Below are 13,038 nucleotides of genomic sequence, written 5' to 3' on the forward strand. Positions count from 1 at the left end.
GATCTAGTATACTGCTGGTAATTTTTATAATTTGTGAATGCAATAGCAACAGTAATCTCATTAAAATACAGTTCCTGTGTTAAGATATCCATTTTAAGGATCTGACACCTCTCTGTTTCCCTTATTTGTGTGGACCTATTGGAACACTTATGTGTTGTGTAATGATACACACAGTCATAAGTTTGGAGCAGACATTTCATTGATTGACAAAATAGCTATCATACACTTGCATCTGGTGCAAGAAAATTGGTACCATTAATTTTATTACATTTTATAGACAACACAACAGGGAATTATAGACATAAACAATAGCTTGATGAAACATTTGATGAAATATTTATTGACACATTTTTAACATTTGTGAATAAGGGCTGGATTTAGGAATAAGGTAGCTATCAAATGAAGCCATATGCAACTAAATATTCTAAGCTAAGCCACAACCATAAGGGGATACAAGCAAACAAGGGACTGCAAAGCTATCTAACCTACCCAACGTAGACATTTATCAGTGCGTTCCATTATCTACAAAATCACAACACTTACATACAAGAAGCATTCTAGAAATCTTTTTTTTAAATTACATTATAAAGAAAAATCAAATTAATGCTACTGAACTACAGTGAAAAAATAAAATTTAAAAAAAACATAACATTCTTTGATACTGTTTAGCATTCACCTCTCAATTTTACCTAATATAAATCAAATACTCTTACAATGTTTATATATTTAATTAAATTAGTTTATTTCATAATAGAGTTGTCTTTCATCTTCTAAATATTTATTCATTATGAATAAATAGAAGTCAAGTTTGACTTGCAATCAGAAGGTTTGATCTTTGGAAACTACTATTAAAATTACATACTGAAAGTTTTTACATTTAATAATTTGACTGAAAATAACATATTTTATAAGAAACAGTCCCTCTAAAAGAACTAGCTATAATTTCATTAAGCAAGTCCTGCAGCGTGAAAGTTTTTTTGAATGTGTACTAAGAGAAAATGGATTATATAGACATAATATAGTGTATGGTATAGAGAGAAGAGCTATGAATATACTGCAGATATATTCACATATCACGTCATATTTTGAAAAAAACATGAATAAATAGTTCTTCATTTAAAATTTTCACCAAGTAAAGTTAAAAACCATAATAAAGTACAAACCAAGTAAAATTAAAAACCATCATAAAATACAAAATTCCAGATAAATAAAATCTATGCCCCATGGCTTAAGTATTCAGTTTTCTTGATATAAAACTTTTTTTATAATATTGAAGAAGTACCTACCTCCATACCATCCATTTCTAACTGTGATTTGATCTTGTAACTTCCCAGCAATGGTTCAAAACAAATCAGCATCAGATCATTAAACTAAAAACATACAAAATCTTGAAAATTATATTTTGACTGATTTAGTTTTGGCAATATGTTAGAACTGAGGATTCAAGCTTCTTTTCCCCACCTACGCTCACCCAAAAAAGAAGAAAAAAAACCAGTCATGAAAAACCTTACTTTTAAAAGCATTTCTAAATTTCTTTTTAAGATCTTCACATTTATCCCTCATTTATATTTACCATTCATTCATTCACCTATTGCTGTACAAATAAGAATGGAGTTGATTCTTTAAAAGCATTAATATACCGTATAGGGGGTTATTTTCGCGGGGTGCAAATTTTCGCGGACAGAACTTAATCGCCAAAATAAATTCCACCAAATTAAAAGTGTACATACAAAGGTATAAATAAAAGATTTTAATTCGCCAAAATAATAACCGCCAAAATATTTCGTATACCTTGTTCAATGAAAATCTCGAAATTTTACACCTGCGAAAATAACCCGCTATACGGTACTGGGTTAATAAAATTCTTCTAAAAGCTTGATTGACTCCTAGAGTAATTTCTAACTCTGTATATCAGAAGTAGCGAAAAATAAGTGACAACATAAATTAAACGTTACATATAACATCTTACAAGAAAAAGGAATCTTTCCAGTCTTTCGCCACCACGAGCAGATATCTTAATAATTCTGCCTTCTCGTACAAGTTCTCTAGTAGGACTTATCAAGTTCTCACTTGTGTCTATCTTTCTCATAATCTCCAGTAATTTATTAAAACTATCCTACAAAATATTTTTAAAATCATATATTCTTCATTTTGCTATTATCTTGACATAGAATTCTACAGTAAAGATTTATTCTGTCAATACAATAACAAGTGGGGTCATATAATAAATCTGAATATTGGTTAATTTGTAATGACCAACAGAGAAATAGATGCTTTTCATCCCTAACTTGTCACTTTAATTTTTTTTTTCCTTTTCTTAAATACAATGTACCAAAAAGGAAGTTTTTAGTTTATCTTACTAGTTCCAGATTTTAAGTAAACTTTGTCATATGCAACCCTTAGATAGTTTGCTTTTGTCTTATCAAAGCCTGTGACCTGTATTGATTTTGAATATAATGATCCAATATCAAGATTATCATTGCAACATTAACTAATACATTAAATATCTACTTACAATCTTTTTCATGGCTTCATTAGAATGGCATGCTGCCGTGGTAACCAATTCTAGAGCACCTATAATGAAAGTAAAATGAATGTCAAATATTTCCTCTCTAAACTTTTCAATTCATCAATTAAAATTGTAGCGACTAAGAACTTTTTACATGTGTTGTATCCAGAATCCGTTCTTCCTTGTCTTGTTGTAATAGAAATTATAAGAATATGACTTTGTGTCACCAGATTTAACTTGCTATGATCAGTCACAGATTTTATCTTGCTATGATAAATCACAGATTTTATCTTGATATGACCAATCACAGATTTTATCTTTTTATGATCAATCACAGATTTTATCTTGCTATGATCAATCACAGATTTTATCTTTTTATGATCAGTCACAGATTTTATCTTGCTATGATCACTCACAGATTTTATCTTGCTATGACCAATCACAGATTTTATCTTTTTATGATCAATCACAGATTTTATCTTGCTATGATCAATCACAGATTTTATCTTTTTATGATCAATCACAGATTTTATCTTGCTATGATCAGTCACAGATTTTATCTTGCTATGATCAATCACAGATTTTATCTTGCTATGATCAATCACATCAGGACCACTGACTTCAGGAACCGTTTTCTACTTTTGCACCATATGATTTCATCCCTCCCCACATTCATAACAAAGATGTGATGTTAATAGATATAAGAAGTTGTGGTATGAGTGCCAACTCTCTCATACAAGTCACAATATGTAAAAGTTAACCACTATAGTTCAAAGTATGGTCTTCAATACAGAGCCTTGGCTCACACAGAACAGCAAGCTTGCCTTTAATAGTTCATTTGTTGATGTTGTTTTATATATTTGAATTCTTCCATTAGTTATTCTATCATTTACACTTAGATACTGAGTTGAAGATGAGAAATTCTGTTTGCATTGCATGATAATTTCTTGTTGAACCTTTTTGTCTACCATTTCAAAGAGTAAAAGGTATACTTCTATAGAATTGGAATACATGGTTCAATCCTTGTTTAAGCAAATGAAACTGCAAAGTTCTACTCTTTGTAATGTAGTTCCTGCGAAAGATGCAACAGAAAATATTAATGGGACAGACAGATAGACAGACCAAGGTAAAACAGTATACTACCAGTTTTTTAAGGAGGGTGTATAAAAACATATTTTTTTTAATGGGTTGATTCAAAGACCTTGACCTTACCTTGAGCATCTTCTCTGTCTGCTGCATCATCTGGAAGACGTCTGAGATAATCTGTAATAAATAGGAAGTAACATCTAGATGAAGAACAGCAATTTTAGTTTGTTTTAGAATGACACCAACTATTCCTATGTAACAAATAAACTATATCTTGACTGGTAAATGGAATGCTTACAGAAATAATACCAAGCTTTCAAGTGGTTTGACTTATCCCCAACTTTACCAAGCGTTCAAGTGGTTTGACTTATCCCCAACTTTACCAAGCGTTCAAGTGGTTTGACTTATCCCCAACTTTACCAAGCGTTCAAGTGGTTTGACTTATCCCCAACTTTACCAAGCGTTCAAGTGGTTTGACTTATCCCCAACTTTACCAAGCGTTCAAGTGGTTTGACTTATCCCCAACTTTACAGACTACTCGTTTAAGCTACCATTGAAAATAGCAGGACCAAACTTTAGTTATTGAAGTCCTTAATTCTTATTAACAGTTGAATAATGCTATTAAAATTTCAAATGCAAATTTTTCTTTTTGCAAAACCTTTCGAATTTTTGCAGTTATCAAAAGCATTGTAAAAATGTCTTTATTGAAAGTACTTGATACATGTTTACCTACGATATGTGAATTATTTGGTGGCAATTAATACCACAAGAACCCTATGTTTAATGTCAAATTTGTTGAAAATATGCGATGTAACAGTTTATCCTTTACAGCATTTTTGCTAACCTGATATAAAAGGACCAATCACATTCAGCGGATAATTATTCCCATATGACACATTTCTACAAAAGTTATTTCCTAAGTGTTTTAACTGTCGTTTAATGAATAAGCCATTAAAGTAAAATGTCAATTTTTAAGAAATTAAGATAACCGGTAATTAATTTTGTTCATCATCCTAATGCAGTCATATTTAGATGAAAAGGATTCATTTAAAATTCATTAGTGCAAATTAATGAATTCTTGAAAACACAAAGCCTGTGAAGGAATTTATGTTGTTCAGAGTAATTTTCTGTAGTTTAGATATCTATACATTTATTATACCTTTGAGCAACATTTCATAACGAGGAATTCTCTGAACTGGTCCTAACATATGATGCTGCAGTGTTAAACTACCACATTCAGGAGTCATCTGGAATCAAGATATAATATATGTAGATAATGACTTGCAGGGTAAAATTACTACTCAGTTAAAAACATTAACTACACAAAAATAAAGACCACTGTGAACATCTCCCCTCCTATGTATGACTTGGCAAATAATATTTTGATCAAAGAATTGATCAAGTATCATAAACATATTTAACTGGTTTTATGTACATGAAAATCTAATTTTTCTATTATCTATCTTTAAAATTAGTTTTTTTAATCATATAAACTATGGTTTTAAATGTTCAATGTATATGTGCTACAATGCATTTTTTACTGACCTTAACTACTTCTAAAATTTATTTTGAGGTATTACTATACTTTAATAGAATGGAAGATATCAAGAGTCAAGCTAACACCTCTCATTAGGAAAATAATCAAATTTAAGGTCTGAAAAATTGTCTTCAATTTGTAAACCGGTAGTTATTTGAATAGTTTATGAAACATCATATAAATGGGATCAAGGAACAGTGATACAATATCATGGGAGAATTATGGAACAGTCATATGATATCATGTAAGCATGAAGGAACAGTCATACAATATCATGTAAACATCAAGGAACAGTCATACAATGTCATGGGAGCATCGAGGAACAGTCATACAATGTCATGGAAGCAATGAGAAACAGTCATATAATATCATGGGAGCATTCAGGAACAGTCATACAATGTCATGGGAGCATCAAGGAACAGCCATACAATATCATGTGTCCTCACCATAAATGAACAGCCATACAATATCATGTGTCCTATGTGTCAAGGAACAGTCATAAAAATAAAATATTCTCTGTAATATATCATCCAAAGTGGAGAATTACCACATCAAAAGGACATCATAGATATACAACGCAGAATATCATACAACAAGTATCATATGAAGGTACAATGACCCTTCAAAAATACTACATTATATCATTTTGTTACGTAATGTTAAGCACATACATCCTGATTGCTTTGAAGAAATATTAATTTAATGGGCTTATCTAATTATTTGAAGGTCAAGTCTCTACATTTTCCTTCCTGACAGCAACATTTTGATTTTTGAAAACTCAATTAAGAATTTCAAAAAGCGTAATGCATAGAAAAACAATTACGCTAAGAATAAAATACATTTCTCGATTATTTCATACACCTTTTTTCTTAACAAGTTTTAATTACAGTCATTAAAATTAAAATTTAATATTTTGATTTTTTTCCTTAAATATGTAATCACCATGTTTTGTGAGATCTCAATACATTGTTCTTCTAAAATATGTGTTACACTTTGTATTTAAAACTAGCATCAATGGTATGTTATATTAGAAACATATTCAAGATATATCACTGATAATTGCTTAGTTGGATACAGAGAGTGTTGTTTTTCTAAAACTCATGTTGTTATAAGGGTTACAAATTTACCTGTATTTCTTTTACTATTGCTGCAAACTTGGGTGACTTTTCGGACCAAACTGTTATTAAATTCATAGCATTATCAAAATTCTTTACATATTCTGTGTACATTTTCAGCAGTGGGGCATACTGTTTCATCATGTCACCAATTTTAGATTCAGGAGACCTGGGGGAAAAGAACATGTACCTATAGAACTTTGTTTTCAAATATATTTTTTTATCATATCAAATTCAATCCAACTCTGTATTTCTTTATGTCACATTTTCTCAGAGACACAACAACATAATTTTATAAAGAATTCAATTTTGTTTGTTTTTATTCAACTGGAAATCAGCCTAAAGCAAAATAGGCCATTTTTGCAAAATTTTGAATTATCTCCCCTTAGTAATTTTGACATGCACCTTGTACAACTTATATCTCCTTTGTGAAGAGTGAAAAAAAAAGTATCTGTGGTAGGCATTACTTAGCATGTACATTTATAACCTACAGTGTGGTTCTTAAAAGGAGTGATACTTTTTTTAATATATGCAACCATAAATTAAAATCTGTTATTGGAGTGGCTGAGAAAAATTAAGTAAAGATATCAAATTTAACATGCAATGTTACATTTTCATTATCATAAGATCATATTCTAAATTCATAATGAAATTTTGTGAATTTATGTCCCTCTATTATTGTTGTCACCATGAATGACTAACATGTGAATTTTAAGTAATGTACTGTACGTTAAGTCAACTGATGATAAATGTATGTGTTTGTTGTGACCCAAGAAATGTACTTTATGCAACTCCTGCAATCAATTTTAAATATATATTTTTTTTTAAATTTTTTTCTTGTTTACTACATCTTCATTTCTGCAAATAGCTTAATTATTACATCACATAATCCTAGGTTTATTGGTTTAAAGGGAATATAAATTCTCAAAAATTTGACTTTTGCAACAGTTTCTGGCAGGGAATTATGAATTAACATTTCTTTCTAGCCCTTGTTTGAATTTTTATAAGTTGTTTTCACTAGTGAATGAAATCAGGTTTAGGATAATGGGAAATATTTACTTGACTCATCCAAAATTAATTAGTTTGTGACTGGTGATACCAAGTTGCAAGGTTTCTGTCCGATCATACATGTCATACATGTACAAACTGACATCAATTCTTGAAAGGTACTAAACTGCTGGGGAAAAGTGATTTGAGGCCGAAAGAATGCATAATTTCTTCCAAAAGCACAATCTTACCAATTTTCAACACGTCCTTGTATCTGAGGTAATAAGAAATCATGATGGAACTGATAAATACTCTGTACATTAGAGAACATCTGAGGTATAACTCCGTCGGGAAGAAAATTGTGGATCTTGTTTTCTTGAACAACACGAAACTGAAATGTCTGAAAAAGATCATAATTTTTAATAATATTGTCAAATTCTAACTTTCATGATAATTATTATATACCAGATGATGGTCAGAAATATAAACAAATGCATTGATATGATTTGTATCAAATGTTGTGATTCAATTTGTGGAGTAAAAAATATGAGATATTTGAAATTCACACTACCAAATAGACTAATCATTTGATACATTAAAAGGTCTTTTTATACATGTAGTGGTTTAATTTCAAATTGTCAAGATAATTTTTGTAGGTACTGTGGATTCATTTATTTTTGTGGGTACCATTTTTGTGGATTGAGGAAAACTTGCATATTTGTGGATATTTAATTTCGTGGCTTTGTCAATGTCTGCTTATATATAATTACATTCCATAAAAAAAATTGTAATTCGTTGAAAGTTTAAATTTGTGGTTCCCCTTTAGCCACGAAATCAACAAAAATCAGTATTCAACGAATATTAATAAATCGTGATCAGCAGTAATTTTAAGTAAATATAAACAAGAATGTGTCCATAGTACACGTATTCCTCACCCGCACTGTCGTTTTCTATGTTCAGTGGACTGTGAAATTGGGATAAAAACTGTGATTTATCTGGCATTGAAATAAGAAAAATCGTATCATAGGGAACCTTTGTTTTAAGTTTTAAGTTGATTGGACTTCAACTCCTTCAAAAACTACTTGACCAAAATCTTTACCATGAAGCTGAACAGATGGACGGACGAACGAATCGACCAATGGACCCACAGACCAGAAAACAAAATGCCTCTCTACTTTCGTAGGTGTGGCATAAAAAATGTGATCTTTAAAACACCTAAAATTATTTTAGAACATCATTTGGTATTAAAAAATGTATGACCATTAAGATGAATTTCATTTCTTTTCAGTACTACATACTAGTTAATAATGTAGACAATAAAAATCAACAGATTTCCATAGGCAATTGGTAATTAAATGTACCTTACTAGAAGGTTAACAAATACATAACACTGTCCTTTGAAATATAGCATGATAAAGTATCAAGGCATGTAACTTTTTAAAACATACTACTTTATAAACACATTTACCAGAATAAGAAACAAGAAATATTTCCAATTGACACAATTGCTCACATGCACTATCACATTTTCATGAACCAATAAATCTGGGTCAAAATCTATCTTTGGCATACGTTTAAATGGACAATTTCAAGTTGTGGTTTGTGAATGAGTTACTATGCTGGCCCAAGGTCAATTGGTGTAAATGAAGTCATTGAACAATAAGCTCTCACTGTGATATATTAACATAACCATTGTGTCATAGGAAATGTACAGGAAAATACACTAATTTGATAGTCGTCTATATTTCACTTAAATTGATGAGACCACAAACTAACTTGAACCAAACATTTAACCTTGAACCAAACCTTTCACCTTGAACCAAACCTTTAACCTTGAACCAAACATTTAACGTTGAACCAAACCTTTAACCTTGAACCAAACCTTTAACCTTGAACCAAACATTTAACGTTGAACCAAACCTTTAACCTTGAACCAAACCTTTAACCTTACAGGTATGGAGAAACTGAGTGAGAAGACAGATAAACAAACAGACTGACAGACAGAGATACAGACTGGAACACATATTGCCCCTGAACTAATTGCTAGATGGGACTTAAAAAATAAGAAAAAAAAAAGACTATGTTTTTTTCATTTCAAAAGTGAACAAAGAATAACAAATAGTAATGTTAATATAAACCAAAAGCATGCCCCTTAGACAAAGTTTATTGAAATGGATCCAAGCACTTAAGCTACTTACATTTTTTTTTTTATGTTTTTAAGATATTTTAATGAAAAGAGATGAAGCACCTCACTACAAGTTTATTTTTGAAAGATACATTTTGTACCACTAGTGTTTTAGACATCAAGTGTTTCTAAACCTGAAGTTTTTTAATTAAACGAAAGTCTTCCTTTAATTAAGTATCTAATAAAAAATAAACTTAATTTTCTACATAAGTGATCTCTTTTTACAGTTGTTTATATTATGTCTATCATCTATCAGACTAAGCAAGTATTAGTAAATGATTTGAACTTTGATTTGAACTTATCTGTAATTCATAGTTTCCTTTTCAATGACTGTACTTCTTTTACGCAATACTAATTTTTCCTTTTTGTTTAGTATTTCATATTTACCCATACAGTAAAATTTTGCATAAGAAAAAGAAAAATTACAAAAAATAAGAAAATAATGCAATTATTAATACTCAGACTTCGTCATCTTGCTTTAGCCGCCTCACATAATATTCATTCTGATTAAGTCAGTATCAGAAAACAAAAATACCATTATTCTCAATGTATTCCTAAATTATGGGTAAAGCATTGGGGTAACTTTAAAAAAAATCTCATTAAAAAAGCTACCAGTAAAAAGACCATTTTTAAAAGTGAGCTTTATTCAGCAGAATTCTTTGTACACCAGAATAAAGACAAAATAACCTTTAATTTTTTACCAATCAAGATTCGTTACAAGAGATATTCAAAAACTTTCACCTTTAAGCACTAAAAAATCTTCAAAGTAAAGGCTAGATTTAAATAACTTGATCTTAATTTTAACAAACTTTTGAATGCATTAACTGAAAAGTTTTAAAAATTGAGTAATTATTTTAATTCAAACAGACTTAACCAATTACATGCACAAAGAAATTATGCAACTATATGAGAGCCAGTTTTCAAAATGAATAAGTTCTATAACTTGACATAACTTTGTTTAACATACACACTAGTTTAAAATTACATAGGTTGAAAAACTAAGATTGAAAAATGTTGATTTTTTTTTTTTTTTTTAATTCAGATGACTACAAAAAATGTGTTCTGAGGTTTGATTGACTGACATGTTTGTTTGTTTGGGTTTTTTTTTAAGGGGAAAGCCACAGTGCACAAAGCCACAGACCATTGACAGGCCTAGGAAAACTGACGTTCCTAGTCTATTAAGATTAGAGTCCAACGTGCAAGGTTCAAACTCATGACCTCACTGATGACAGGCTAGGGATTCAGTAGTTGGAACTACTAAGACCACCCTGACAACAATCCCCATTCTGAAGTTTGATATGACATGGGTTTTTGATCATAAAATCCAGTAGCCCTTTTCCCAAAAGTCTTAAGTGTAAAATTTATTGTAAGTCTAAAACATATTCCTTAACAATTCAACTAAATATTTTTATTGTAATATTGTTTATATAGGCTATTGTTGGAAAACATTTTGAAATTCATTGCAATCTTTATAGAAATTTTAAATCATTTTCTGACTCGATACTGGTTAAAATATTATTATGTCAACATTGAACAACAACCAAATGATGGCCATGTTTATCCTCTGTAAGGATTGTTCTTACAAAAAATTAGAGGAAAATAACAACAGGAAATCAGCCTACACAAGCTATTTTTAGATTTTTCAATCTCACATTATTTCTTAACATTTATAAGGATTTTTTTTAAAATATACTAAATAATTAAGATAGGGAATCAAATGGGTATGATATAAAATGTAACTTTTAACACAAGTAGTGTTACATACATCAAAAGGAAATGTTTTACTCCGAGGGGAATTTCATTTAATTCATCCTACGACCTTAATATTACTTATTTCCTTAAGGATTGTATTTCTACTTTTTACTCTCTTCCATTCAGATCAAATCCAAGTCTGGACCTCAATTCAGGAAGTCGTACACATTGTGTATTATAATCTGATCTGTATTATTGAGATTAAATTATATATCTCACTATCAATATGTGCACTAAAACGATCTGTGTCAAAAATCTATTTAATAAGACAGGAAGTTGTATGTTAGATCAAAATTACACTTTTTTAAAACTACTTCAATTTGGCAAAGTCTTGTTTCTGCTCCATGCATTAAATAATCAAATTAAAATGTATTTGATTACTTAACTTCTAGGTAAAACTTTCCAAAATTATATTTGCTCAATGAAGTCAGATTTATTCATGATTTATTAAACAAAATGGACAAAAACTAAGGCTAAGTCCCCAGGCCTTTATTGAAATTAGTATTTTTATCTCTTTTGGTCACAACTTCAGTTATTTATATATATCAATGGCTTTTAAACTTTGAGGCTTGAGCATTCCTGATGGAGGTGAATCTGGAAAAGTCTTTGGAACACACATAATTTATAAAGTGTTATTTTCATTATATTTTCATTATACATGAACATACTGAGGGGTGGATCCAGACATTCTAAAAACAGGGGGATACCAACACAGAGTAAAAGGGGGGTTCCAACTATATTCTCTCATTCAAATGCATTGATCGTCCAAAAATTAGGGGGGAGGGGGTTCCAACCCCAAGAACCCCCAACTTGGATCTGCCACTGATACTGGATTCATTTAAAATGCATTTTTACAAAAACTGTCTAACAATCTAGCTAATGAGATCAAGGGATACTTTATATTCCTATATCTCATAGTTTCAATAAGGACACACTTAAAAATACTTTGGTTTGCCCAATCCTTACCCATACTGACCATATATGTGACAGTGGATAGGTAGGTAAGCATTTTCATTTTTTTCTTTCTTTCAAAGCGAAATTGAAATGTCGGATGTTTATTAGTCTACTTGGTGTTAATAAAATGCTGATAGATAAAAGTAAGGTTAACTACCTTGATTCAACATTTCAAGTTATTTACCTGATCCAATAATTTCAGTCTCTCTACATAAGCTTTCTCTGTAGATAATAATTCCTCTACAATCTGCTGGATCTTGTCTTTAGGAGGTCCTGAAACTTCTGTACTGTCCTAAAAATAGAGTTGTCAACTTTATTACAAACTTCAAAATGTAAAAAACGCTGTTTACATTCTTTAATAATTTTCAACTTTATTTTCATATTTATATTTAGTGTTAAAGTCTATTGAGAAGAGGATTCAGTCATTTTAAATAGGGTGCTCCAATGGATTCCATTTGAAAGAAAGTTTCAAAAAATATTTATGTGTAAAACTTAGACCCGTATTGTGGCAAAAATAATGATAACATCAAAAGTTTACCATTATCAATGTTTACTGTGATCCACATTTTCATTACTGGAAATTTGAAAATGAATCACTCAACAGTTTAAAAGGCATTGTCAAAATTGCTCTCTGTGAATGATAACTTCAATGCTGTGAATGGCTTTCTTTCTATAATATCCATGTTCCAATGTTACATTCATAAAATCTCTGCTGTACATTTCATTTCTCCAAGATATTTTTATCATGAAATTATTTACTGATATCCAAATTATTTCAAAGACTATCTTGCACTTAACATGCTTAAAGCAAAAAACACATAAGGTATATCCACCATCTTCTCATACATGTATATATATTGGTTTGGCACAATGAAAGCAAAAACTTTTCCTCAAAATGACACCAACACTCAGA

The 13,038-nt window shown here is 30.2% G+C and overlaps 1 protein-coding gene across 6 annotated transcripts in view; it reads right to left on the reverse strand.

Moving 5' to 3' along the window:
- LOC134727826 (FYVE, RhoGEF and PH domain-containing protein 2-like) overlaps positions 1–13,038 on the reverse strand; it is a 55,213-nt gene that overhangs the window by 14,077 nt on the left and 28,098 nt on the right. For 5 of the 6 annotated variants that reach the window (XM_063592219.1, XM_063592241.1, XM_063592234.1 and 2 more), the window contains 9 exons: positions 12,310–12,417; positions 7,486–7,634; positions 6,260–6,416; positions 4,755–4,842; positions 3,722–3,772; positions 2,516–2,574; positions 1,970–2,116; positions 1,287–1,370; positions 490–522 (listed from right to left, as the gene is read on the reverse strand). In XM_063592219.1, the coding sequence (XP_063448289.1) occupies positions 490–522; positions 1,287–1,370; positions 1,970–2,116; positions 2,516–2,574; positions 3,722–3,772; positions 4,755–4,842; positions 6,260–6,416; positions 7,486–7,634; positions 12,310–12,417 (876 nt within the window). The remainder of the gene's footprint in view (positions 1–489; positions 523–1,286; positions 1,371–1,969; positions 2,117–2,515; positions 2,575–3,721; positions 3,773–4,754; positions 4,843–6,259; positions 6,417–7,485; positions 7,635–12,309; positions 12,418–13,038) is intronic. The other variant, XM_063592226.1, reaches the window with a different exon arrangement.

This window comes from Mytilus trossulus, chromosome 1 (assembly GCF_036588685.1).
Source record: "Mytilus trossulus isolate FHL-02 chromosome 1, PNRI_Mtr1.1.1.hap1, whole genome shotgun sequence".
NCBI lineage: Eukaryota > Metazoa > Mollusca > Bivalvia > Mytilida > Mytilidae > Mytilus > Mytilus trossulus.